The 26,645-nt window shown below is 41.2% G+C and overlaps 1 protein-coding gene and 1 long non-coding RNA gene across 2 annotated transcripts in view; both read left to right on the top strand.

Moving 5' to 3' along the window:
- The window catches only part of LOC148128384 (uncharacterized), a 604,018-nt gene that overhangs the window by 297,181 nt on the left and 280,192 nt on the right, over positions 1–26,645 (top strand). The gene's annotated exons all lie outside the window — the stretch shown is intronic.
- EFNA2 (ephrin A2) overlaps positions 6,484–26,645 on the top strand; it is a 272,818-nt gene continuing 252,656 nt past the window's right edge. Inside the window, exons 1-2 of the mRNA XM_026699087.2 lie at positions 6,484–6,831; positions 7,242–8,130. Coding sequence (XP_026554872.1) covers positions 8,009–8,130 — 122 coding nt within the window. The 5' untranslated portion in view covers positions 6,484–6,831; positions 7,242–8,008. The remainder of the gene's footprint in view (positions 6,832–7,241; positions 8,131–26,645) is intronic.

A 26,645-nucleotide genomic window follows, 5' to 3' on the forward strand; every position in this document is an offset into this window, starting at 1 on the left:
TTGGGCATGGGGTTGGACTAGATGACCTACAGGGTCCGTTCCAACTCTTTTAATCGGTTAAAGGCCTGGTTTCCATTTACTGTTAACTCTTCCAATCAACGTAAGATTGAAACTTTGGGACTCAAGGATGATAGGTCTGCTGAGTTGTATTGGATGGAGAACTATACTTCTTCATAGGTGGCTTTCTAACTCTCTGAAATAAATCCGCATATCTAGCAACCTTCTCAGATTTTCTTGGGAAAGTACAGGAAGTCCTTGACTTATGATTGGAATGCAGCCCGGAATTACAGTTCTACGTCGTGCCATTCGTCAAGCAAGGGACCATGCCTGATTTTTATAATCTGTTTTGAGGCTGTCATTAAGCAAACGTGGCAATCATTAAATGGATGATGTGGCCATTAACCAAATGCGGCGGTTGTTAAGTGAGCCCATTGAACCCAATGGGTGTTTTTGATTGGAGACCAGAAATAAATGCCAATTTTGGGCAGAAAAGTCATAAATCAGAGTCACGTGACTGTGGGACACTCCAAATGGCCTCAATATACCCCGTTAAGGTTTAAGAGAATATCCATTCCAGCTTTTCCACCATTCTCATATGTTAAATTCAGCCAGTTTTGATCAGAAAGTGACTGTAGCTTAATCTGTTTTGCAGGAATGTTGTAAGGAGTAGTCCTCAATTTATGACAATTGAGCCCCAAATTTATGTTGCTTAGCAAGAGAGTTCTTAACTGAGTTTTGCCTCATTTTAAGACCTTTCTTACACAGATAAGTGAATGACTGCAGTTGTTAAGTTAGCAACACAGTTGTTAAGTGGATCTGGCTTCCCCATTAATTTTGCTTGTCAGAAGGTCGCAAAAGGTGATCACATAACTCTGGGACACTGCAACCGTCATAAATATGAGTCAGTTGCATCTGAATTTTGATCACGTTACCAAGGGTATGCTGCGATGGTCGTAAGTGTGAAAAATGGTCATACGTCACTTTTTTCAGAGCGATTGCAATGTCGAACCGTCACTAAATGAGTGGTTGTAAATTGAGGACCACCTGTACGCACCATTTCAGCCTGATTTTCGTTAAGAAGTGGGGGCTGAAACCACTTTCCCCAGCACTTCCTGTGGTAGGAAGTGACTTATTGTAGTTTCTTTTGCCTCCAGCTGATGACACTGTAATTTTTATAAACTATTTTGTCAGTTTTTAATTAGAAAAAGATAGAACTGATGGTAATAATAGGACTGAGATTTGTATAATAATAATGTTTTGAAAAGGAGTAGACTTATTTTAATATGATTATTGCTCATGAAGCATCACTATGTTCTGCAACAGGCTTTGCCATTATTAATGAATTAATTGCTTTGGGGACATATGTAATACACTGAACCTTAGGCGTGAAAGCAGACTGGGTGACTTTGGGCCAATCACCAGGAGACTGTGAGTTCTAGTCCGGCCTTAGGCATGAAAACCGGCTGGGTGACTTTGGGCCAATCACTAGGAGACTGTGAGTTCTAGTCCTGCCCTAGGCATGAAAACCGGCTGGGTGACTTTGGGCCAATCACTAGGAGACAGTGAGTTCTAGTCCTGCCTTAGGCATGAAAACCGGCTGGGTGACTTTGGGCCAATCACTCTCTCTTGGTCTGCCTACCTCACAGGACATTGCTTTGGAAAAAAAATAAAACAGGAGGAAGGAGTACAGGTAAACTCAATTTACAATCATTTGTTTAATGACCCTTCAAACTTGGGTGACTTGATCAAAATCTGGGTGTTTGGCAACTGGCATTTATTTACGACGGGTCCATAGGATCACCATTTGGGACCTTCCAGTGGGCTTCCAACCAGCAGTCAATGTGGGAAGCCGGATTCCCTTAACGACTGCATGACTCACTTAACAACTGCAGTGATTTCTTTAACAACTGTGGCAAAACAGACTATAGAATCAGGCACAAGTCTTCTTAACAACTGGCTTGTTTAATAACAATTCTGGTCCCAGTTGCCATCGTATGTCAAGAATCACCTGTAGGTCACAAGCCCAGTTATGTTTATGTTATTCTATGCAAGCTAGGATCACTAATCTACAGGATTCCTTACCAGCCAACATCCTGTCACCCAAATCCCACTATCTCAGAAAAATGTGCACACAAACTCTCAGCACACCTGAACTGCTAGACGATTTATAAAAATAAACTGAGCCTCCAATCCAGTGGTAGGATTCAAACATTTTTACTACCGGTTCTTGTGGACGTGGCTTGATGGGCGTGGTGTGGCTTGGTGGGCGTGGCAGGGGAAGGTTACTGCAAAATCCCATTCCCACCCCACTAACCTGCTTTCCAGCTCTGTTCTCCTGTGCAGGGCAACCAAAGAAGACCCAGCCAATCAGCTGGGACTCAATGGGAGGCAGAGAATAGATGGGGGCGGGGCCAGTCAGAGGTGGGATTTGCAGGTTCTCCAAACTACTCAAAATTTCAGAATTGCCTTATAGATGAGATGGGCAACATATAAATCAACTAAAACTAAATCTTTGCAGCATCAAAGTCCTCCTAACACCCAGAATGTACAGGTAGTCCTCAACGTACGACCACAATTGAGCCCAGAATTTACATTGCTAAGTGAGAAATTTGTTAAGTGAGTTTTGCTCCATTTTATGACTTTCCTTGCCACATTTGTGAAGGGAATCACTGCGGTTCTTAAACTAGTAACACGGTTGGTTAAGTGAATCTGGCTTCCCCACTGACTTTGCTTGTCAGAAGGTCGTAAAACGTGATCACATGATCCCGGGACATTGCAACCGTCATAAATGTGAACCAGTTGTCAAGCATCTGAATATAAATCATGCAACCAAGGGGATGCTGTAACGGTCGTAAGTGTGAAAAACGGTCACGAGTCACTTTTTTCAGTGCTGTTGTAACTTTGAATGGTCACTAAATGAATAGTTATATGTTTAGGACTGCTTCGATGGGCAGCAACACCGTCTCTCATCCCATCCATTCAGCCAACAGGAAGGAAGGGGAGAAAATGGAAATCTTCCTCACCTCCTCCCTTTTAATTTTAACATTTCTAGCCTCTTTTTAACCTCTTTCTCTCTCTCTCATCTACCTATCTCTTTCTCTATCTATCTATCTATCTATCTATCTATCTATCTATCTATCTATCTATCTATCTATCTATCTACCTACCTACCTACCTACCTTCCTATCTTTTAAAGTATTTTATTGCACAATGCCCCTGTGAAGGAAATGGATGGATCTTAAATATGACTGACTGATATTTTATCAAGGGGGGGAGGCAGAGAAGAAAGTGATTCCCCAGCTGTTTAAATGGAACCCATCTGTAAATCTTTGGGACAAATAGCAATAAAGCATAGAGCCAGTTTGATGTAGCGTTAAGGCACCAGGCTAGAAAGCAGCAGACAAGGAGTGAAGTATTAGTACCGCTTTATAAAATCATAGCAAGATCACATCTGGCATACCGCGTCCTGTTTTGGTTGCCACATTACAAAAAAGATGTTGAGACTTTGGAAAAAGTGTAGGGAAGAGAGATTAGGATGATTAAATCAGAACAGAGCTGGAGGTCTAATCCAATTCCCTACTCAAACAGGAGACTGCATATCATTTCAGAGAGCTGGTTGTCCAGTCTTTTCTTAAAAACCTCCAGTGATGGAAGTTTTTTCAAGAGGCAACTGGACTTTCTGCTTTTTCTTTGAAGATGTTTCGCTTCTTATCTTGGGTGAAAAGTGAAATTTCTTCAAAGAATCACCAGAAAGTCCAGTTGCCTCTTGAAAAAGCACCTTTGGGACAACCCTAATTGAGAATCTCCATAGACCTCCAGGGATGAAGCACCTACAACTTCCGAAGGCAAGTTATTCCACTGGTTAATTCTCCTCACGGTTAGAGAGTTTCTCCTTAATTCCAAGGTTGCGTTTTTCCTTGATTAGTTTCCTTGCATTGTGTCTTGTTTTGCCTTCTGGTGCTTTGGAAAATAAGCGGACCCCTCTTCTTCGTGGCAGCCCCCCAAATATTGGAATACCGCTATCATGTCACCCCAGTCCTTCTTTTTCTAGACTGGCCATACTCAATTCCTGCAACCGTATGGCTACTCTAGAGAAAAGAAGGTCTAGGGATGATATACCAACATTTGTGGTATGGAACACAAATGTGTTCCAACATTTGAGGGGCTGCAACAACAACAAAAAAGGTGGGGGGGGGAGAAATCAACCAGAGCACCTGAAGACAAGACAAGAAACAATGGATGGAAACTAATGAAGGAAAGAAGCAATCTAGAACAAAGGAGAGACTTCCTGACAGGGAAAACAATTATCCAATGCCTCCAGAAGTTGTGGGTGCTTCATCACTGGGGGGTTTTTAAGAAGAGATGGGACAGCCACTAGTCTGAAATGCGACAGGGTTTCCTGCCTGAGGAGAGGGGTGGACTAGAAGACCTCCAAGGCCCCTTCCAGCTCTATTGATTGATGGACCTTTAACCATCCTAGTGGTTACCTTCCTAGCCATCCTACTGGGTTGGACTAGACTAGAAGACCTCCAAGGACCCTTCCAGCTCTATTCTATTCCAAACAGTTCCAGTCCCACCTTAGCCATGAAAACCGGCTGAGTGACTTTGAGCCAGCCCCCCCCTCCCCCGTCTCTCTCAGCCTAACCCCCTCGCGGGGTTGTTGTTGTGGGCAGAACAGGAGGCTGGATTTGTTCGCAGCCTTGAATTAATTTTTATTTAATTTTATTTATATAAATAAAACACACACACACACATATATTTACATACATATCCATACACATTTATACACATACACACATATATATACATATCCATACACAAACATATTTATACACACATATATACACATACATACATTACATACATATGTCTGTATATATATATATATATATATATATATATATATATATATATATATATAACACACACACACACACACACACACACACACACACACACACGTTTTCGTAGATTTTCACGGGTACAGGTATGCAGGTCTTGGCATGTTTGGGTCTTTTCCTGTGTAAGATTAATCTTACACGGCTCAAGACCTGCGTAGATAGATAGATAGATAGATAGACAGACATATATAGATATAGATATATCTATCTATCTACCTATCTATCTCTCTCTCTCTCTCTCTCTATTTATTTTCTTATGTTTTCGCGGGTATTTATATGTATGGTATTTAGGTTTCTTCGGGTATTTTCCCACATCTTAATATTTGTGCTTTTATTATAGCTATATTAACATCTATATCTGTATCTATATCTACATCCATATCTATATATAGGCAGGATACAAATGAACGAAATAAATGAAGTAAAGAGAAAGCTGGAGAGTTACCTTTTCTGCAGCAGCTGCGGCGGACTTCACCAAAGTGCCCCCCCTTCCCGTCCCCCCAAAATAAAGTAAAACCTGCGTGCGTTTTCATGCTCCCCCACCCTCCTCCTCTCCCCGTGGGGCCCTCCCCCTCTTCTCCCTGCCTCGGCCCGGACCCTCCCCGAGAGACGTGGAATTGACTCCAACAGGCCGGAGCGGCAGCAGCGGCGGCGGCGGCAGGAGCCGCACATGGCGGAAGGTGGGGCTCTCCCCTCGCCGGCCAACCAACCTTGAGTCCGGGCGGGCTCCGCCCCGATGGAAAGCTGGGGCGGGGGCGTTGGGCGAAAGCGCCGCGCTTACTTTAGGCTTCCCGGCCAAGTGGCGACGATGTCCCTCTTGGCGAGAGTGGCCAGGCAGCCGGCGACGGCGGCGGCGGCAGCGGCGCGAAGCCCCGGCAGGAACGGGCGAGCCGGAGGGGAGACCTCTTAATAAAGTGGCAAGGCTTAAAAAAGGGGGGAATCGCCGGCGAGGCTTAAACGGACACACACACACACACACACACAAAATCTTGCTCTACCTACCTTTTCTTTCTTTCTTGCTGCCTTGTCTGTCTCTCTTTTTTTTTCCTTTCTTTTTTTCTTCTTCTTTTGATTCCGGAACGGGGGGGAAAAAAATAGAAAGAGAGAGAGAGAGATAAAAAAAAAAAAAGGTGGGAGCATGTTTTATCCAGAATCACGTTGCCAGCGCGTGCGTTTCCAACCAGGATGGGCATATTGCAGTCTTGGTCCTAATAAAAAGAAATCCTTTAAATGAGGATTTTAAATGGGGGCAAGGAGGGATGGAGGGAAGGGGAGGAAAGCAGGATGGGAGAAAGGATGGGAGGAGGGAAGGAAGAATGGGGGGAATCGGCACCCCTGCGCGCTCACCTTGCATCCTCCCTCCAATATTCTCTCTCTCACACACACACACACCCACACACACACCCCTTTGCTTTCCTCCTCCTCCTCCTCCTGCCTCCTCTCTCTTTTTTTTTTACTCCCCCTTGCAATGCTGCTTGTGCCGCTGCGCCTCGGTGTTCTTTCTTCTCGGTTTATATAAGGGGAGCTTCTCGCATTGTTTAAAAAAAGAAAAGAAAAGTGGGGATGAAAGCAGGAAAAGTAGATTTTGGGGGAGGGGAGGGGACGGAGGGGCGTCTTTTCTCGCAAGTGAGAAACCTGTTGTGTGAACCGAGCGAGGGGCGTTCTTGGGAGTTTTCTGGGGAGCGAAGAAAGGAGAGGGGGAAAAAAAATTGAAATAGAAGTTGTCCAGAAGGGGGTTCAAAGGTCCGTTTTATTTATCTTGTTTGCCTCTGTTTTTTTTTTTAAAGGAAACAACCTCGGCGGGACAGATTCTGCTTTTTTTTTTATAAAAGAAAGAAAAGAAAAAGAGGAGAAGATACCAAGAAAGAAAGAAAAAAAAAAAGAAAGGAAAAGCTCTTTAAAACTGGAAAATTCGAACTACGCTGCACATGTATGTATGCTGGGAACCTTCCTTTTTTTCAAAAGAAAAGATAGATTGATTTGATTTTTAGCGAGGAGGAGGAGGTGGAAGAGGAAAAACAATTCCTAATTTAATTCCGTTTCTGGGCAACTGCTGGCCATCTGGGAAAGAAAGCGCCGGGCTCTTGAAAAACTAACCACCACCCCCCCCCCCAAAAAAAAAAATCAAAACCAGGAATTGTTTAATTCCTTCTTTTTTTTTGTGGCTGTTGCCAGGGTTAGACATGGCAGAATCCAGAAGTGATTTCTCTTGAGACTTTTGGCTTGCTGACTTGACAGCTTTTCTTGCTTTTGCCTTCTTCGGGGAGACTGTGAAGAGGGGAGGGGGAATACCTCTTTCCCAAAGCCTGTGATTTATTCCCATTCGCGATTTTTCCTCAGGATTTTGCTCCTCTCCTCTTTGGAAAGCACCCCACCCTTTGAACATTGAAACACCCCCCCCCCACACACACTTCCAGCGAGGATGGTTTCACGCCTGCAAAGAGTTTGAAAGGGGGGAGCAAGAGGAGAAGGAAGTTTGCAGAGCGCTCCTTTTTAAGAGGAAAGAAAGAAAAAGAGCAAAAACGACCCGCAGCCATCTGTTCCTAGAAAACAGACTTTCCTCCCCCCAACCCGCCACCTCTCCCCCATTGGAAAGCCAGCTTTGCTTGTGATTCCCGACGCTTGGATCGCTTTTCCAAGAAGCTCCTGGACCTGGATGGACGGTAGGATGCTGCATCGCTTCGTTCCTAAGAAGATCTTAAGAACTGCAAAGGTGCCCAGAACCTGCTCCGTCTCCGTGCAATAAATTAGGAATCCCGGCTTCTCCCCCTCCTTCCTCCCCCCAAAAAAAAAAAAAAAAAAAGAAAAAAGTTTGGCATCCCACAAAGGGGCGGGGGCGGGAGGGGGACCCCGAGAAAGAAAGCCAGGCGGAGGCGATTAAAGGTGTGTGTGGGGGGTGACCTCTCCCACCCCCAGACATTTTAAGAAACATGCCAAAATAAAAGGAGAAATGAAGCGGGGTCCTTCTTCTTAAAGCATCAAAGCTCTGCAAAAAAAAGAAAGAGAAAGAAAGAAAGAAAAGGAAAAGAAAAAAATAAGCGAGAAAAAAAAAATCTCCTGGCCAAAAAAAAAAAAAAAAGGTTGGAGCCGAGCGCCAATCAAGTAAAATGCAACTTTCGGAGGTCGCGGCGCTTGTGGTCGCCCTCATTGGGGTTTGTGTCTGGACGGAGGACGGGAGCAAAGTTATCTCGGATCGCTACGCGGTGTACTGGAACAAAACCAATCCTAGGTAAGTGGGGAGTTAAAAAGGGACCGAGCTGAGCTGATGGAGGGGGTGTGTGTGAAAAAAAGAAAAGAAAAGCTTTTGTCTGTCTTCAGTTGCATTTGAACGGGGTGGGGCTCTGGGAGGAGAAGAGGTTGGGGAATTGAGTGGGGGGGTGTCCTTGGATTTTTCCGGTATTTTTTTTTGGGGGGTGGAACAACACGTTGGATAAAGTGGAAGGAAGAAAAGAAGTTTTTCCACTTTGGATGCCTGAAATGGAGATAGCAATCTTGTCTCTGGCTCCCTTTGCAAAAGACATTAACTAGAAAAATTGCTGCAAAGAGACGCTGGAGGAAATATTTCCAGCTCAGTTCAGGGGGGAAAAAATTGCTTCTTTCAAACTATCAACCTTATTTTATTTTTTTTAAATGCATCCCACACTATAGCTTTTGTATCATTTATAAGCTGTGCAGAAGACAGTTTGAAAGTGGAATTTTGTCCTGTCTGTGGTGTGAGGAAGATCAACGTACAAACTCTTGGGAAGTGACCTGTTTTTTGTTTTAAATGTTGACCAATTTGGGGGCGGGGGGTGGGCAGGGAGGACATAATTTTTTTGGCTGGCAGAGAGGTGCTATTTTGGTCTCTTTCTAGCTCAGCTGCTGCATCCTTGTGTCATATCTGGGTTTGTCTGGAAGTTCAGATCAGGCAATCCCATCTTCCTAAAATTTGTAATGATTGCGAATAGTTTTCTTTATATCAAGGGCTGGAAGAATACCTCGCATAAAACACTTTTGGTCTCTTTTTTGCAAATTGATATTTGCTTAGTCATCGTTGGGGAGGGTGATGGCAGGTGAATGTTTATTCCTGGATTTATTTATTTTTTTTTAGCAAAAAATTGGGTCAGGTCGTCTTTCCGCTACCAAACTCTCTGGAGGCCAAGAATGCCAGATTTGGTTAAATTTCACATCTCTTTGCTAGTTTCAGTCTAACTTGGATAAATTTCACTGGGGTGCCCTCCATCTTTCATCTCTTCACCATGCTTCAAGTCCCCCCAATAATTCAACATTTGCGGGTATGGACACACAAGCACACAGAGACATCCATAGACAACACACTAAGTCACGGACAAGCAGCTGTCCTACATTTTGGTACCTTGTTGAAAATAAGAAATATTTAAATCAGTCATCCAGAAGTCAGTTCTAGGAAGTCATAAGACTGTGCAGCCAAGGAGAACAATTTTCTGAAGCGGTGCAGACTGTAAAATCAATTATATGTCACTTAAGGTCTCGATCTTGTCAAATTAAAACAGTTTTCTACTGTGCCTCTCTCTTTCTCGCTCTTTTTAACCACTTTGGATGGAAATATGGTTTTCTTTTGTTCTTTTTTTTTTAACTTGCTGGACCAAATAGGCAGACCTTATTATTTTTTCCCCCCCACAGCTTGAAGGGAAAAGTTTTATATTTCCAATTTAGATGGGAGTGGAGAGAGTTGCCTTCCAAATAAATGTGACACTGTCTAAAATTGAGCAATTTGGGGAGCATCAGACTGGCAAATGTTAGAAGCTCACCCAAAGATGGTGACCCAATGGATTTTTGGTGAAGGGCACGATAGTTGATTACATTTTTTCATTCGGTGTGGTTGGGTTAGATTGCTTCTCTCCACTTCTGATATAAAGAATCCTAATTGGTTGGGTTATAATGGTCAGGTAAACCCGACATTCCTGGAATATGGGGTCTGTTTGTGCCATTCTTGTCCATGCCAGTCTGTAATGTGAACACAAACAGTGTTTAAACGAGTCCTCTTACTAAATCCAAAGTAGGGCTAAACATTCAGAAGTGACTTTTTCCCCCCTCGCTGAGGGCTTATAACAGCTTTCTGAAGTAGTTGAAACAGACTGTTGGATGAGAGCCAAACTTTGATTGCTCATAATGGACAGGATCTTAACCCCAAAATAACAGCTTCTTCCTTTAATCTTAGCAAACTCTAAGTCTACCCCCCCACCCACCCCCAAAAAACCCCTTTCGGAAAAAGTGGTTCTTAGTCTCCCAGTTGAAGGAAAAGCTGGCATTTACATTCTCCTTTTTCTCCCCGTTTAGTATTTCATACATTGTGTTTAGTATTTCATAAATGGTGCATCACTTCCGAATCTTTCACCGGTCCGTCATTTTCTCTTTAACACTCAAAAACCTTAGGAAACCTTTTCCGTTTTCTTTCCTTTCTGCAATTTGAGCCCAACTATAAAAAGGAGAAGTTCCTTCTTGATCCAGAGAGAGAGAAAGAGAGTAAGGTAGTTTCCCAATATAATATTCTAATTTATTTAGAGCAAAAGTTAAAAAAAATCACCACAAAATTAGCAGTCTGTGGGATACTTTTCGGGAACAACAGTAAAATAATGCCTGCAGGTTTTTTTTGTGAGTGCCTTGGCTAAGGTTGAAGGTTTTGTGTCTCTTGGCACAAGTTGTGTTGTGACACTTGTTTTCAGCGCCTCTTAGCTACCTGCTGATGTGTCAGGGCTGTGTTAATGCGTGCAGAAACGGACTGGGGTGTCATCCGATTATGGAAAGGCCCACAACAGACTGAAAGTCTGAATTGTTCGCTGGCAGCCGATTTTCACCAAATAAAAACATAAAAAATATCTCCCCACTGGACACAAATACCTCAAACAACAGATTTGTGGGGCTCTTCATGGAAGGGTACTCTTGGTTTGTTCACAACTCAGAGTCTTTACGAGAGTCTTCTCTCTGCCACTTTCTGCCCTGATGAATAAAGAGCTTCATTCTAAAACAAAATGTTTTGGGTTTGAAGGAAACTGTAGTATAAGGAAGGATACAGGAGAAGTTTAGAGGCCACCTTGGACATTATGGCTGAGATTTGAGGGAAGTATCTCTGGGGACTATCATATTCTCTTGGCACTTGCCCTCTTCTGGGACCAACTTTGGTCTTTGCTATCATAGTTTAGCAACCTGAAGAACTGGGGATAATTTAATCTTTTCTATTTGTGGGTAAGGGGTGGTTGAAGCTAACCTACGTGAGTCACATGGATTATTTTTCTCACGGAGGAATTAACCTCTTACATTTTTTGCTCCTTTCTCCCGTGTTTGCATTGTTATTTCCACTTTTTTTCCCCCTCACCTCAAAATCCTAAGAGAGGAATTTGCCTGATTTGAGCTGGTTTTTATTTTTTTTAAAAGCCAGTGGGCCACTGACTTTCATTGAACCTTGCCTTAAAAAACGCAATCCTTATTTTGTCACTGTTTGTGTGTCTTTCTTTGTGTGATGTGGAAGATATTTTATGGCAAGTGGGTTTTCCAGGGTTTATTTTTGGGTCTGGCCCCACCCTCCCATTTCTTACATCATTGATAATTATGATTATCTACTTCCTGATTCTTGGCACTGTAAAAATTAGTGGGTCCTCTTGGTGGGAATCTCTGAAAGCTCCAGGATGTAGCTTTGAAAAAATGTGAAATATTTGGAGTCACTGTTCTGTCGTTCCCCCCCCCCTTCAAAAAAAAAATGGAAAAGATTACAAACTCTTACAAATTAAAGAAAAAATGTGTCTCATGCGGAGCCAGGACTTCAACACCAATGAACATAAATAGTCACTAGACTTAAATTAATATTTTTTTCACCATCCTATCAGTACATACTTCAAGCGAATGCCTAATGAATTATCCCAAAAATAATACAGATTGTGGCTGTGTTATTTTTCTGTGAATTTGCCTATGGAAACAAACCCAACTTCCTAGTTTATTCTCATATTGTTAGCGTTCGCAGGTAAAACATAACCATCGCATCCACAATTGTTCTTTCCTCTCCCCCCAAACCAAAGAAAATCAAATGTGCAAAAATAGTTTGCAGTGATGGGGTTGCAAAGAGGCTGATTTTGGTTCTGACTAATCACAATAGCAAAATCCAGCTAGCAGTTCTTTCACGGTGTCAGTTTTGTGGAAAGTGTGTCAATTGTGTTGAAACTTAAGTGGGTAAGAGTTTGTATTGTTAGGACAGCATTGCTTCCTATCCTTTAGAGTGGCAAACGGTGTCGATTAGGGAATCATTTCCTAAAAGAACTTGGAAAATAAGAATTTTAAAGTAGATTTTGCCCAACGCTTTAGGGGAAAAAGGGTTCTTCTCAGTTTTGAATAATATCCATAACTGACAGATATAGTTTCAGTAGCTGAAAAATAATGATTTCTGGTTCACAAATAGGAAAAGAAGGCCCTCAGTAAGATGAATGCACCTTGGTCTGAAATTCAAGATTTGTATATAAATCCACTACAAAGTCCTGAATGTACAGTGGAAATTAGGAAGCTCAAGAGATGAAGTCACGATAATTTACTGTTTTTCCCCCCTCTTGGAAGGCTGAGGAAGATCCGAAGATGTAAAAATCCCACAAAATCTTTCACGTCTATAATTTCCTTTTCTCTGCAGCTCTTTCTCCCTTTCCCCATTTTATTATTCCCCTCTGAAAGCCACCGTTTCTGTCTTGTGGCACATTCGCCTCCTCGTCTAAGTAAAGGGGATGCCTTCCTTGATAATTGTGTCTAAATTAAAAATCAATTGTAAATTGAGACACCGGGAACTTCGCCCATTCTGAATGTAATTTTTGATCACCCGCAGGCATGCTTGATATCACCGTGTTTTATGTGGTGGCCATGGGTCTGGAGAACATTGAGAAATGTTTATTAAATATGTCTCTGTGTAGGCTGTTGATTGAAATACCGGCGGGTGGGAAAGGTTAGGCGTTAGACAAGGGTGGAGAGTCCCGTGTGTGTTTAAATGATATGTGTGTGTGTCTGTGTATGTTTGGGGTGGGGGCGGGGTGGTGGTGGAGTGGTATTTTTTAATCTGAAATTCCTCAAGCCAAGCTGAGGTTGAATTTAAAAAAACAAAAACCTAGGCATTGTAGAAACCTGCTGTCATCCCAGCAAAACGGCCGCCATGTTACATTTCCAGCAAGAAAAAAGGCCTATCTTGAGATAGGTCTGCATGTTGAGCAGAATTCAACTTGTGAGTCCCAATGGGCCAACTTGAGGTTCACAAAGAAGACTGAGGATGGTAGTCACCAAACTTCACGTATGACCAAGAAGATCTTTAAGGAAAGCTTCCCTCTGGTTTATCTCCTGCCACCATCTTTGTTTTAGTAAATTTAGGAATATCCCTTTGCACTGGAGCGGCATTTGATTTGAAATATCCAGTGTATTTTGCAAATAGGTATGTGTTTTGTTTAGTTGGCAACGCTGTGCCGAGTTTCTTTCTTTACTCTGGAGCTTTTCAGAAGGATTCCTTAATGGGTAATCATTTGGGTCAAGAGGTTGGCCTGTCCTCTGATTGTAAAATTGCCAAGGGTTCAAATAACTTTGGGTTGAGTGTGAATAGATGCCAAACCCAAGTGCCCGGAAAGATTGGGTTGTGACCTATAATTCGGTATCGGTAACCCCTGTGATTTGGGAAGGGCGATGGTGGGGGTTTGTGTCTAGGAGCTGGATGGACTTCAGAATCAAGATTTCCCCATTCCGAGCAACAGCTGAGATGCTGTTATAAACCCAAGCACATTTCTGTTCTTTATGATGGTGTGACCAGAGAAATCATTTCCAAAGTATCAGACATAAAGATTTGTCATTGTTGTTCACGCCACCTGCCACAGTGTAATGGCCAGTTTTAGTGTAATTCTAGAATGACAGTTTCCTTGCTACTAGATGAATTCCCAAGGAGACCACTACATAGCTATCTATCTATCTGCAGAAGGAAAAAGTGGAAAAAAAAATAGAGAGATGGGTAAATGGTTGGCTATTTTCTCTCTCAATTGGCAAAGCAGATCCATCCCATTATTTTATTTTTCCTTTGCCCTCCTGGCCTGTATTTAGCCACACAAATGTTTCTCTTGTTCAATTGTTGTTATTATTTCTTCCCAAAGAGCTTTCACTGATGTGCCCTCTCAAAGACTGTTCTTTCAATTCTCTCTCTCTCTCTCCCTCCCTCTCTCCTTCTCATAGTCCCCCACCAAAACATAAATGACTCTAAATTCATAGCAAATTTGTAGAATTACAGGAAATTAGTTTGCAATCTTGTGAATGTTTCTGGAGACGACCACTGGGCAGTGGGTTGAGAACAAATGGTGTTAAAGATTCATCTGCTGGTCTGAATAAATTCTTTGGATCGTTTTTTCAGTGGTTCCATGAAGCTTCCTAATTTCAGAGGCAGTGATAGGTACTACATTTTGGGAAGAAGCAATAAGGGAGAGAGAGAATTCTCCTCAAAGCACCTGTGATTTCCATTGTGGTATCTCACTAACGTAAAGGATGAATGCATTAGAAGAAAACTGAAGTTAGGATTTTTGATGACGAACCATTATAAAAGAGAGCTCTAAGGCTGGGAAGGAAGCAACAGCAACTCAGAGCATAATTAACAATAAGTACATGTGGACTTCAAGGTCCATCTTATCTGGAGAAAAGATGGTTAGCCTTTCAGTCTGGCATTCTTGGAAAAAGATTCAGATAGTTCTTAAAGACCCCATCTGAGTGAAATTGCTAATAAATAAGTGTTAAGGGTTTGAGTTGGCTCAGCTGCTGGCATTCTGCTCTCTTATCTTCTCAAGAAGAAACCTATCTTTTGAGGTTCATGAATTTTTCTTGCTGAATCCTTCCCCACTTTATTGACTATGTCCTTAATTTAGTAAGTAAAAAAATGTGAATGTGGCAATTTATGCTTCCCCTGCCCCAACTACTAAACGTTTGGGGTAGTAATTATCGAGATGGTAGCTTCATCCTTCTGAAGATCCATTATGGTCTTCAATTGTTCTGAAATAGGCAAGCAGACTAAGAATGGCATGGGCGAGAAGGCAGGCAAAGAAAAATAAAAAGAGGTGAATTTTTTCCTCCATAATCTTTTTGTTTGGCTGAAATCAGGTTTGGCAGTCCCTGATTTTTCACAGTAAACAATAAAATAATTCTTCTGAAGAACACAGGCAAAATAAGAGGGTAGAGCAGAAAAATCCACCCTAACTGAAAACACCTCCTTATTCTTCCTGTTCTGGAAGAGTGACACCATCATTTCTTTTATTTCTTTTATTTATTTAAGAGGTTTGTGCGGCCGCCTGTCTTAAAACACAGCAAATACCTCCCTTCCGATGTGGTTGCTATAAAAAGCCAAATTTTTACAGCAAATTGAAATAATGACCCACAGTTCACCTGGAGGCGTTCATTTCTTCCACCATCTTTATTCTCTTCTCTTAGAGGTGGATTTTTTTTCTCTCTTCTTTTCCCTCTCCTCTCCTTATCAATTAAATAAAACTATTGATTAAAAGTGTTTGCTTACCCGTTACAGTCAAAATGATTCCATGGTCTACAGCACAAGTCAAGCAAAAAATATATATATATCCATGGCAAAGGTATGAAAATCTCCATGGCATACAATTTAGTAGTCATCCTCCTCAATAACAAACAATGTGTTAAAAAATGACCAGAATAGCCTTCAGAGACAACCAATTAGGGTTGGTGCTAAATTAAACTACCTTTCTGGAAAAGCTTTGTCTTAGCCACCTTCTCTCAGGAATCTGTAGTGCTTCTTGTGACTATAATTCCCAAAGTGGATTTCAGGTTAAGATAAGTGGGATGAACAATATCCTTTGCTATTTGGTTTCTCCCCCCACCCAAAAAACAAACAAACAACGCAATTTATGGAAGACACCTGCAAGTGTCTCCTGATTAAGACATGGTAAATTCCATAACTGCTTTTAAAGAAGCTGGATTTTCAAGATTAGGTTGTTTTCTAGACAGAACTTCCGATATTAAGGCATGAAGGAGGAATGAATGGTGGCCACTCAAGTTACAAGGTCCTGTTTGTTTTCTGATGAGAGAGGCATCTCATGTTATTTTCCCAGTACACCCTTGACCATAAATCATAGAAGCCTTTGCAGATTAGGCAGGGAGGGCCTATTTTTGGAGGGTGTGTATGTGTTATTCTTTTGACCTAGTCTTGCACGGACATTAACATTAATTCCTTGCCACGTTTCACCTCTCTTTTCCTTCATTTTTGAAAGGGATTCTGTGTCCCCTTTTAGGGCAGGGATTCTGTTACCTCCCTGCCCAGCATTTTAACTTGAAGTGGGTCCATTTATTCTCTGCCCATGCTCAAATTTTCGCACCCCAGATCCAATTTAAATCAAACCTTTCTACCGGCTTTCACTGGTAGGGAAAAAATAAATAAATCTCCTTCCTCCCCTGCCCCCTGAATCGGGGCTGAGTTTCTCAAATGCCGCTATGCCCCCTTTAAAGAAAAAGTTATCATTTTAAAATGCATTCTCCCCCCCCTCTTCCTTTCAAATATCCAGTTGGCCTGTCCATTCTCCCAAACCGTTAAATCCTCTTTATTGGTTCTTTGAGCTGTCTCAGCCGGGCGGTTAATAAACAGCACATGCAAACAAGGTCCAATTTCTCTCTCTGGGGGACACAATTGTGTTTCCCCACAGGTTATATATTTGACTGTCTTGTGCGCTGAATTCTAAGTGAAAGGTAGGGTCTGTTGTTGGTCTACACTCGCCTTCTCCCGTCGTCTCATTGGTTTGAGTGTTGGGGTTGAAGGTTTGGGTTGCAAATACGAACCAGCTTGTCAATCCTCCGGTTCTAAATTGTAGCACGGTTTGGTTTGCACCTTCGGTTTTGCACCACCTTCTTGGTTTTAGCACGTAGGTGTGCGCGAACACCTAATGGACTGTCACTGTGTTGCTTTAAAAAAAAAATACGCCATGATTTCGGTGACATACAAAAACATATATTTAGGTTTGAAGTGTATCTGCCTTCATCGTTTAACCAGCCCATGTGTCTTGCTGGTGCTTATGTCTCCATTTCCCTCGTTCAGTGCTTTTGTCCTAATTACAGGAAATCATTATATAACAGTAGCTGTACATCTGAAGAAAATACGAACATATGTATCCCCATAGACGTCTATTTCAGTGGAAAGTACTTTACAGAAGTACAAAAAAAGTCATAAATGTGTATTTATATTATACATATGTGTACATTTTGTGAATGCGTGACTGTTCACCCAAATCTACATACACATGGTGTTTTGTCTTTTATTTTGATACATTGAATATTTTCTTAGATCAAGATGCTGTGTATCTAATTAAAAAAGCATGCTATTTAAAGCTGAAGTTTATTGCATATAAACATCCTGTAACTAAGTAAAGATATAATATATATATCTTATATATGCATGTATAATATATATGTACACGTACAGACTCATGTAATACATAGACACCTACACTATATTACATACACATATAATGTATTGCACATATACACATATATGCATATACACATACCTACACACACACACACATTTATATATATACTAAGCATGTATTACACATATCTATACATACACACGTGTTACACACAGACATATATATACACACACAGACATATACATACACACAAATTATGCACACACGTGCGTGCGTGCACACACATATATTTGAGTGTCTACTCATTTTTTTTTAATGTTTGATCAGTAAAAATGACACATGAGAATAATAACAGCTGAAAAGATGATTCCCCGAGCTTATGATTTACATTTTGTCTGTGTAAAGGAGAGAAGAACAGAGAATGAAAAATAGAATGGTTTAAATAGAACTGGAAGGGGGTACACATTACTGGCTATTTTACTGTGGGTGGAGTACTGACCAGAAAGGGGGAAAAATCAAATAAAGAGGAACATTGGCTATAAATTAATTACCTCTACCTCCACAAAGTTCATTTGAAGTAGGTAGGATAAGGTCGATGGATTAATGCCAAAGCTTTTGTGAAAAGGGTGAGGTTTGCAAAGGGATTCAAATGGAAAGATGTATAAATAACAATAATGTGTGTGTTTGTGGGATTTCCTTGTTTTAAGTATGATCCCCTAACCCGTACGATATGATAAATTGTTCATATTTCGGGTCATTTCTGATTTTAGAGGACTCCATAGTAACAATAACACCGATGCAACTAATTCCTCCCATCTCGTTTTTCCTCTGTTATATGACTTCCAATTGTAGAGTTCATGGCACCATTTTTATTTTCTTCTGCTCATTTCTGCATCCATCTGCGAACAGTCATCTATGTCTTTTTAGCCATTTAGAGTTTGCTGGTGGTGTCATCAGTTCACTCTTGAATTATAGCTTGGGGATAAGATATTTTTCTCTCCTCTTTTATTTCTGACTTAACCCAACCATATTGGCTGTCAAGAAAGAAAAACGGCTCAGATTTGCTTAGCCCCCCCCCCATCCCCCAGTTCCCTCCCCAAATTTCCTTGAAATTTCATTTTAGGGGCCCTAAACAAATCCAAATTTTGAGTTCATCTCCATTCCCAAATTCCGAATGAACACACAACCAAAAATTCTGCGGCCATTGCTTGTTCTGACTTCGGTGTTTTATGTCCCTAATTTTGTACTAACAAAATGTCCAAACTGGGTGTTTCCCTGAGAGTCTCAAGCGATTTAGAGAAAGGTTGCAAAAATGGTTTAAAGTTAACCACTTATTTTTTTTCCTCTGGCAAGCCAAGGTAATGCTCATACATGATTCTCCTTTGCTAGGGTGAATCCCTACTGGGCTTGTCCCGAAACAGATTTAAAGAGACTCCAGCTTTGCTGCCCAAACCATCAGTTTTATTCACAAAGTGGCTGCAAAAAAATTATTTCTCATTTAAATTAGCGGTCACATTATTGGAAATAGTATCTCTGTATATAATCCTTTCTGTGCATGGTTACATTGAAGTAGGACTTAATTTTGAGTGGGCATATTTAAGACAGTGCTTATTAGCGCCAGAGGTGAATACTTACCCAGGCATTAATGCATATTATTTGAGTTATTTTTATTTTTAAATGTTTGCAATACAGTTAAGGATTTAAGGATTGATTTATTTTTTTTACTCAGTTGGATATTGGAAGGTGGGAAATCTTAGATCCAGTGACGCTATCTCAATTTGGTATTTTTGCTTTACCAATCTTTATATGTCTAAGGGACTCATGGCGCCACACTTTTAATCTGGTTAAATGAAAAATCATGATGAATTTTAACCTTGGTTTGGTGTGGGGTTTTGGGGTGGCATGATGGGATAGACCAAGCTTTATGCTTAGGTTATGATTTTGAAAATAGGTGAATGTCTTAAGCAGATTAAATACATTGCATCAATGCAGGAAGGAAATGCTTCTCTTGGAAAGAAGACATGTTTAAAATAATTAGATTGTAGCTTTGTGGGAAATGCACGGGAGTACTAAAAATGAGACTGAGAAATAAAAAACCGATTAAGTCCCCAGGACCTCCAAAATCACACATGCTGTGAAGACCTATGCCAGGGCAACATTTAAAATTCTGGCTCTTGAAATGTCTTGTCCTGAATACCCTTCTTTAAAATGTAAAAGGATTTGAGATTCTTGGCTGAATAATTTAAATTTCCTAGTTTCTTTCTCGGAAGTTGAAGTCCATTACAACATATTTTTACTTGAAGTCAAAAGAGTCATCAAACTATATGTACCAACAACAACTCCCCCCAAAAAAAAACCCAGATTACCCATAACAATAAGGAAACTTCAATCCAAAAAGAGATCACTCTGGTGGAAAAACAAATCTGGTCACGTTGCCAATTTCAAAAGCCGATACAAAAATTTATGCCACCAGATAAAGATGGAAGGCACCAATTATCACATTAAACAAGAGGAAAACCTATGCACCAATTCCACCTGTGCTTTTTACAATTTTGTAAACAACAAACTAAAAGACTCAAGGTCCATCCCACCCCTGATAGGACCTAACGGTAAAGACTGCAACGATGACACCATTAAAGCCAACATCTTTAACACATTCTTCGGCTCAGTATTTGAAAACAGCAATGGATCATGCCCAGTATTTCCTAGCCAAACCACAGACAACTACAGTGATCTAATACATATCGATTTTACAGAAGACAATGTTGAAAAAGCACTACGCAATCTAAAACCATCTCTATCTATTGGACTGGATGGAATATGTGCCTACTTCTTAAAAAAGCTATCCACTGCCATAGCCGAACCTCTAAGCATAATCTTTGAAAAATCTTTCAGGACCAGCTCCTTGCCTAACCTATGGTCACAAGCCACAGTCATCCCCATCTTCAAAAAGGGAGACCCCAGCCTAGTTGAAAATCACAGACCAATCTCCTTATGCTGCGTCACCTGTAAAGTCATGGAATCAATTATTAACCAATCCATTATACTCCACTTAGAGACAAACAACTTACTCTCTAATAAACAATTTGGTTTCAGGAAAAAACTATCCTGTAATCTGCAACTCTTACACTGCAAAAACATATGAACTACACAACTCGATCAGGGCAAAGCAATAGACGCAATCTACATAGACTTCTGTAAAGTCTTTGATTCAGTGGTACACGACAAACTACTCCTAAAACTAAAATCTTATGGTATCTCTGGAGAACTGCATAACTGGATAGAAGCATTCCTGTCAAACAGACAACAAATGGTCAACATTGGGAGCGTCCTATCAAATTCTGTACCTGTCAACAGTGGTGTCCCCCAAGGCAGTGTTCTTGGACCAACTCTTTTCATACTCTACATAAATGACCTCTGTGATTATATCAAGAGCAACTGCGTTCTCTTCGCTGATGAGGTAAAGCTGTTCAACACCACAGACAATACTGCTACCCTTCAAAAAGATCTTGACTATGTATCAGAATGGTTAAACAAATGGCAACTTCAAATCTCAACAAATAAATGCTCTGTCTTACATATTGGCAAAAAAAAAATATATCAGAAAATAAAATTCAGGCTGAATAGTCAAGATCTTGTTGATGATCCAAGCTCTGTAAAGGACCTTGGAATACTCATCTCTAATGATCTAAGTGCTAGAGCCCACTGTAACTACATAGCCAAAAAGGCATTAAGAGTTGTTAACCTAGTCCTACGTAGCTTTTTCTCTGGTAATATCACACTACTAACTAGAGCATACAAAATATTTGCTAAACCAATACTCGAATACAGCTCATCAGTCTGGAACCCACATTACGTATCTGATATTAACACAGTTGAGAAAGTCCAGAAATATTTCACAAGAAGAGTTCTCCACTTCTCTACTCGTTGTAGAATACCTTATGCCACCAGACTTGAAATTCTAGACCTAGAAAACCTAGAACTACGCTGTCTTCGGTCTGATCTAAGTATGGTATATAAAATCATACACTGCAATGTCCTACCTGTCAATGATGACAATGAATACTTCAGCTTCAACCATAACAACACAAGAGCACACAATAGATACAAACTCAAGGTTAACCGCACCAAACTTGATTGCAGGAAATACGACTTCAGCAACAGAGTGGTCAATGTCTGGAATACTCTACCTGACTCTGTAGTTTCTTCCCCAAACCCCAAAAACTTTAACCTTAGACTGTCTACTATTGACCTCACCCCTTTCCTAAGAGGTCTGTAGGGGGTATGCATAAGCGCACCAACATGCCTGCCATCCCTGTCCTATTGTTTCTTTTATATTCCTTATATGTACCCATTTCATGTATTCATAACTATGTATACACTTATACCTATTATCTTGTAAGCAATTGACAAATCAAATAAATAAATAAAATAAATAAATAAGAGTTCTAGGTTAGCCTGTATCTCATGATGACTCCCAACTCAATTATCTTTCCTAACCATCAAGTTCTTAGGTTTCCCCCTTCCCCATTTACAGTCATTCTGCTTTTTTCCAGGGGGTGGGAATAGGACATTGAAAGAATTCTGACCGTGTGAATTACTAGTTTATTGTCCTTTTCCTGCTTCAGTTTCCCACCCCAGAAAAATCTATGAACAAAGGCTTGCCTGGAACTTGCTTCCAACATTCATGGAGAACAGATAGACTGTTTTTTTTTTTTTTTTTTGGAACTTGCAATGTGTGGTTTGAAGGGATCTGACCATCCCAAGTTAGTTTGTTGCTTGAAGCTAGCATTGCAATGTTTCCTTTGGAAGATGCCCAGAACTGGCCTTGAAAACAGGGTTGATTTATACTGTAGTAAGTGTGGAGAACATCTGTACAGTATAGTACGGCCTATTGTAGTAAGTTCTGAGCATCTTCATAGCTTCTTTCGTTCTTCACCCAATGTCTTACCACATCACCGCTCAAATATAATATTGAGCAATCACACTTAGATTTATATACTGCTTCATAGTGTTTTACAGTCCTTTCCAAGAGGTTTACAGAGTCAACATATTGCCCTCAACAATCTGGGTCCTCATTTTACTGACCTTGGAAGGATGGAAGGCTGAGTCAAATATAAGTTCTCTTTGCAGATCTCTGCTCCCTACATGGTACGTAGACATGGGGATCAAATGGCAGGCCTTTTCCGAGGTGCCCCCAATTTTATGGAACAGCCCCCTTCCCCCAGAGCTGCAGATGGTCCCTGTCCTGCCAGCATTTCATGAACAAGCCAGTTTTGTTCCAGTATATCTTCGACTCATAAACCTTTAGGACAATTGACTGATGGTTTTTCACAGTGCTATTTTTAATCCTATGTATGCGATTTCATTTTTATTGTGTTTTTGTTGGCTCCTACTCCAAACATCAGGATTCGGGGCAGTTGTATCAATAGCGACAAATAAATAAATGAAAAATAATACTTCAGGATGTATCCTGTAGCTGTAGTTGTGCTTCTCTTTGTTTCTATGGTAGTTGCATTTCGTCATAGTTGCATTTCATCAGGATTGGGGGCCAGGATTTTTGTAGCTTTTAATGTTTGAATCGGTTGAATTTTATAGGTTAAATTAATATAATTTTATATCTCTTTTAATTTCTGATTGGATGCCGTCCAGAGAAAGGACAATTATATAAATACTGTATTATAGTTACATACCTATATATGCACCTACACCTATATCTATATATCTATATTTGGCTATATCTTTATGCATATCTGTTTATATTTCAGATTTCTGAACTGCCCATCTCCCTCAAAGAAGGACTCTAAATCTATATTTATATTTAATAGTTATATGTCTGTCCATCCATCTCTCCATCCATCCATCCCTAATCATATGTTACATTTTATATATGTCTGTCTCTCTGTATGTCTGCATCTGCCTGTCTGCTTTCTTTCCTACCTATCTGTCATCTACCTACCTACCTACCCACCCATCCATCCATCCACTCACCCACTCATCCATACATCCTAATCTTTTATTCTCTCTCCCCACACCAACACACACACGCACACGCACACACACATTAAATTATTACAGTTTTTTGCATCCTGCTCATATTCCCCCGCCAACATATTTTGAGGGTAAGCGGTGGCATTTATGCAAAGCTGAGAAAAAGAAATCAGAAGGAGTTTGCCAAAGCAATTAAAGGCGTGAGGCGAGAGAAAGCAAAGCAAATGTAAAAACATTGCTCTTAAAAAATAAAAAACAACTACTATGCGATCCACGCTATGTGGGGCAACATACAGATTTCTATTTGTGGCCTGATCCTTTTCTGCAGCAAAGGTTTAAGAGAAATGGCCCTTGGGTCTCTCTAGCTTGCATTTCACCAGTTTCTGCTGCCCCACACAGCTTCCTCACCATCTTAGATAGCAAAATTGGTTCCTGGCACGGGACAACGATGCTTTCTGTCTATATTAAACAAGCTCTCTTTGGCTTTTGTAGCAGTTTTCAGGATTGTTTCAAGGCAGCTCTCAACGGAGACAGCCCGAGCCGAGGAGAGAATTTGGAATTGTTGCAGCAGGAAAGGGAAGAAGAAAAAAACCCCCCCCACCAAAAAACAAAACCTCAAGCTTGCAGAAAAGCTGTAGTTGTCACTTTTGAAATACTGAATGGCTCGTACCCTTGCTATGAAATGGATTTGACATACCCTGGAGCAGGTTCATTTCTTAAAGCAAGAACTAATTAAAATCCATAAATAATTTCATAAAATTCTAGCGTTAGAAATTGGATATGGGCAAACGTGAAACCGGATTAGTCCATTTGTAGGGCAAATACAGAGCGGTGGCTTCAGAATTAAAATGGATTCCCCCCCCCACCCCCCCCCAACGCCAGTGTAGACAAATGCAATGCCAGTCAAGAATTTTGTCTGTGAAATCTTGGCTTGTTTGTGACGTTGATCAAGCAAAGAGCGCCTAAGAATGCTGCCATTTCTTGTAGGAGCACAGTCCTTCCAGAATGCAGGGCACAGAATTATGGGTTTGAGTTTATTTCATTTATCAACTCGATACCCGTGCTTTGCTGCGAAACTATGTGATCGGGCTTAGTTTTGGGGGAGGAAAATAAGGGGGAAAAAATTGTGCCTCTGCCTACCAGCATTCATTGGTATTCATCTGGCTAGCACCCTGTCAGCGTGTGAGAGAGAGTTGAGGGCTGTTTGGAAACTGAAACATGGAAACTGAAGCGGTATTTGTTGTGTGAGCAAGAAGCAGACAACAAGGAGCCTGGGCATGGCTTAGCTCAACTGTTCTGTACTAAAGCTGCTTGGTGTTGTGAAACTAAAACTGAAACTCCTCTCCACTGCTTGTGTTTTGCATTTGGAAGAGATTTCTTTTCAGGTGGTGAGGGGGAGTAGAACTCCTTAGCATCAGAGAGTGTTAATAATAATATACGAAATACTAATGCTTTGATGATGGTCATTTCAAAAAATCCTTTCTTAGTGAGCACCTAGAAACCAAGAGGAACATATGTGCCAAATTTCAAGTTTGTACGCTTTATGGTTCTGGAGATTTTGTGATGATGCGTGTGTGGTATTTCGCTTTTATATATATAGATTTGTATCCTGCCTATATTATTTTTTGCAAATAACTCAAGGTGGTGGACGTATCCAACACAGTTTCTTCGTATTTTCCCCACAAAAACAACCCTGTGAGGTGAGTTGGACTGAGAGAGAGGGATTGGCCCAAAGACCTGGCTTTCACACCTAAAGCGGGACTAGAATTCACAACATCCTGGTGATTAGCTGAAAGACACCCAGCTGGCTTTCATGATTTAGGTGGGACTAGAACTCACAGTCTCCTGGTGATTAGCTCAAAGTCACTCAGCTGGTTTTCATGCCTAAGGCAGGGCTACAACTTACATTCTCCTAGTGATTGGCCCAAAGTTACCTGACTGGTTTGCATACTTAAGGCAGAACCAGAACTCACTGTCTCCTGCTCTTTAACCTGGTGCCTTAATCATTAGACCAAAACCGGTTAGGTTTAAAGTGTCATGAAGGCAGATTGTGGTTAAATGCTAGGACACTTCCTAGCAGTAAGAACCGTTCAATCGTAATTACCCAGGTGTCAGGATTCCGGATTATGAGTTGACACCAGGGAAGGGAGAGAGGCTCTACTTCGTTAGATGATAGTAACATTTGGTGTTCCAATCGTGGTTGAGTCTGGAATCTTGCATTGAGCAAGGAAGGTCTCCTTCCGAACTACAATTTCCAGGGAGACACCTAGAAAGAAGAGGAGGCAATGAAAAAAGAGCATCAGCAAGGGAAACATATGGGAGGCATTGATAATTTCCTCTCATACTCACTGATTACTTAGAACACAGAATAGTAAGATTGGAAGGAACCTTGGAGGTTTTCTATCCAAATTTCTGCCCATGGGAGCTTAACTTAAGCCCCAGCCATCATATCCTAGCGTGTTTCTCAACCCTTGTTGGTAGACCTCAACTCTTACACACGTTGGAACTTCTGGGAGTTGAAGTCCACCCATCTTGTCAAGGTTGAGAATCATTGAATTCAAAGTTCCTCCTTCCAACAGATGGAGCTTCTTCATGGAAGGAAACCCCCCCCTTTCCTGTTCGTGCTCCCCCTTAGCTCCTTAAGGAGGAGCTCCATAGAAGGAGAAGGTAAGGCTCTCCGATGATTTGATCCTCGTGGCCAAAGGAGATCTTCTTCTTCTTCAGGCAGAGCAAATTTCCAGCTCCTGAGCTACAGACCGAGGCTTTCTGACTCTACATCAGACAGAGCAAAGCCATAATTGGTGCCAGGGATCCCTGATCACATTCGCCTGGCGTTTCCTCTCCCCTGTCACCCGAGTGCTCAGAGAAGATGCCACTCATCATTACTGAAAAGCGGCAAGGTCTCTGTCAGCTAAAAAAGATGCCATCTTGTGTATTACAGACATTTCTCTCCCCCCCACACCCTTCCAATTGTCAGATAACACTGACGTACATTTATTTATAACATTTTAATTCTGCCCTTCTCCAAAGAGACGGAAAGAGCATCCGTGGCCTTCTTCCTCCACCACGCTCTGTTTTCTTTCTGGCCTCTTGACAATCCCTAGAAGCAAGGTTTTGGCTGAGATATTAGAAATGGCTTAAAGATTGCTGTTGAGTTGGGATTTGGACCAGTTTGAAAGTCAGCCTGAGCTGCTTATTTGGGGAAATGTATCTGCGCCAGTGCTTCCTTAGCAGTTCTCCAAGCATAGCATCGGGCTTGCTTTCCTTCTTGATGCGTTCCTTATTTTCTTGGGCACTCATTCAGAAGCCTCTTTGGCAGCGAGTTCCAAGCCTGTGTATAAAATGGATTTGTATGTTTGTATAT

The sequence above is a fragment of the Pseudonaja textilis genome, chromosome 1 (genome assembly GCF_049901715.1).
Source record: "Pseudonaja textilis isolate UNSWEBS1 chromosome 1, rPseTex1.2, whole genome shotgun sequence".
Classification (NCBI taxonomy): Eukaryota; Metazoa; Chordata; class Lepidosauria; order Squamata; family Elapidae; genus Pseudonaja; species Pseudonaja textilis.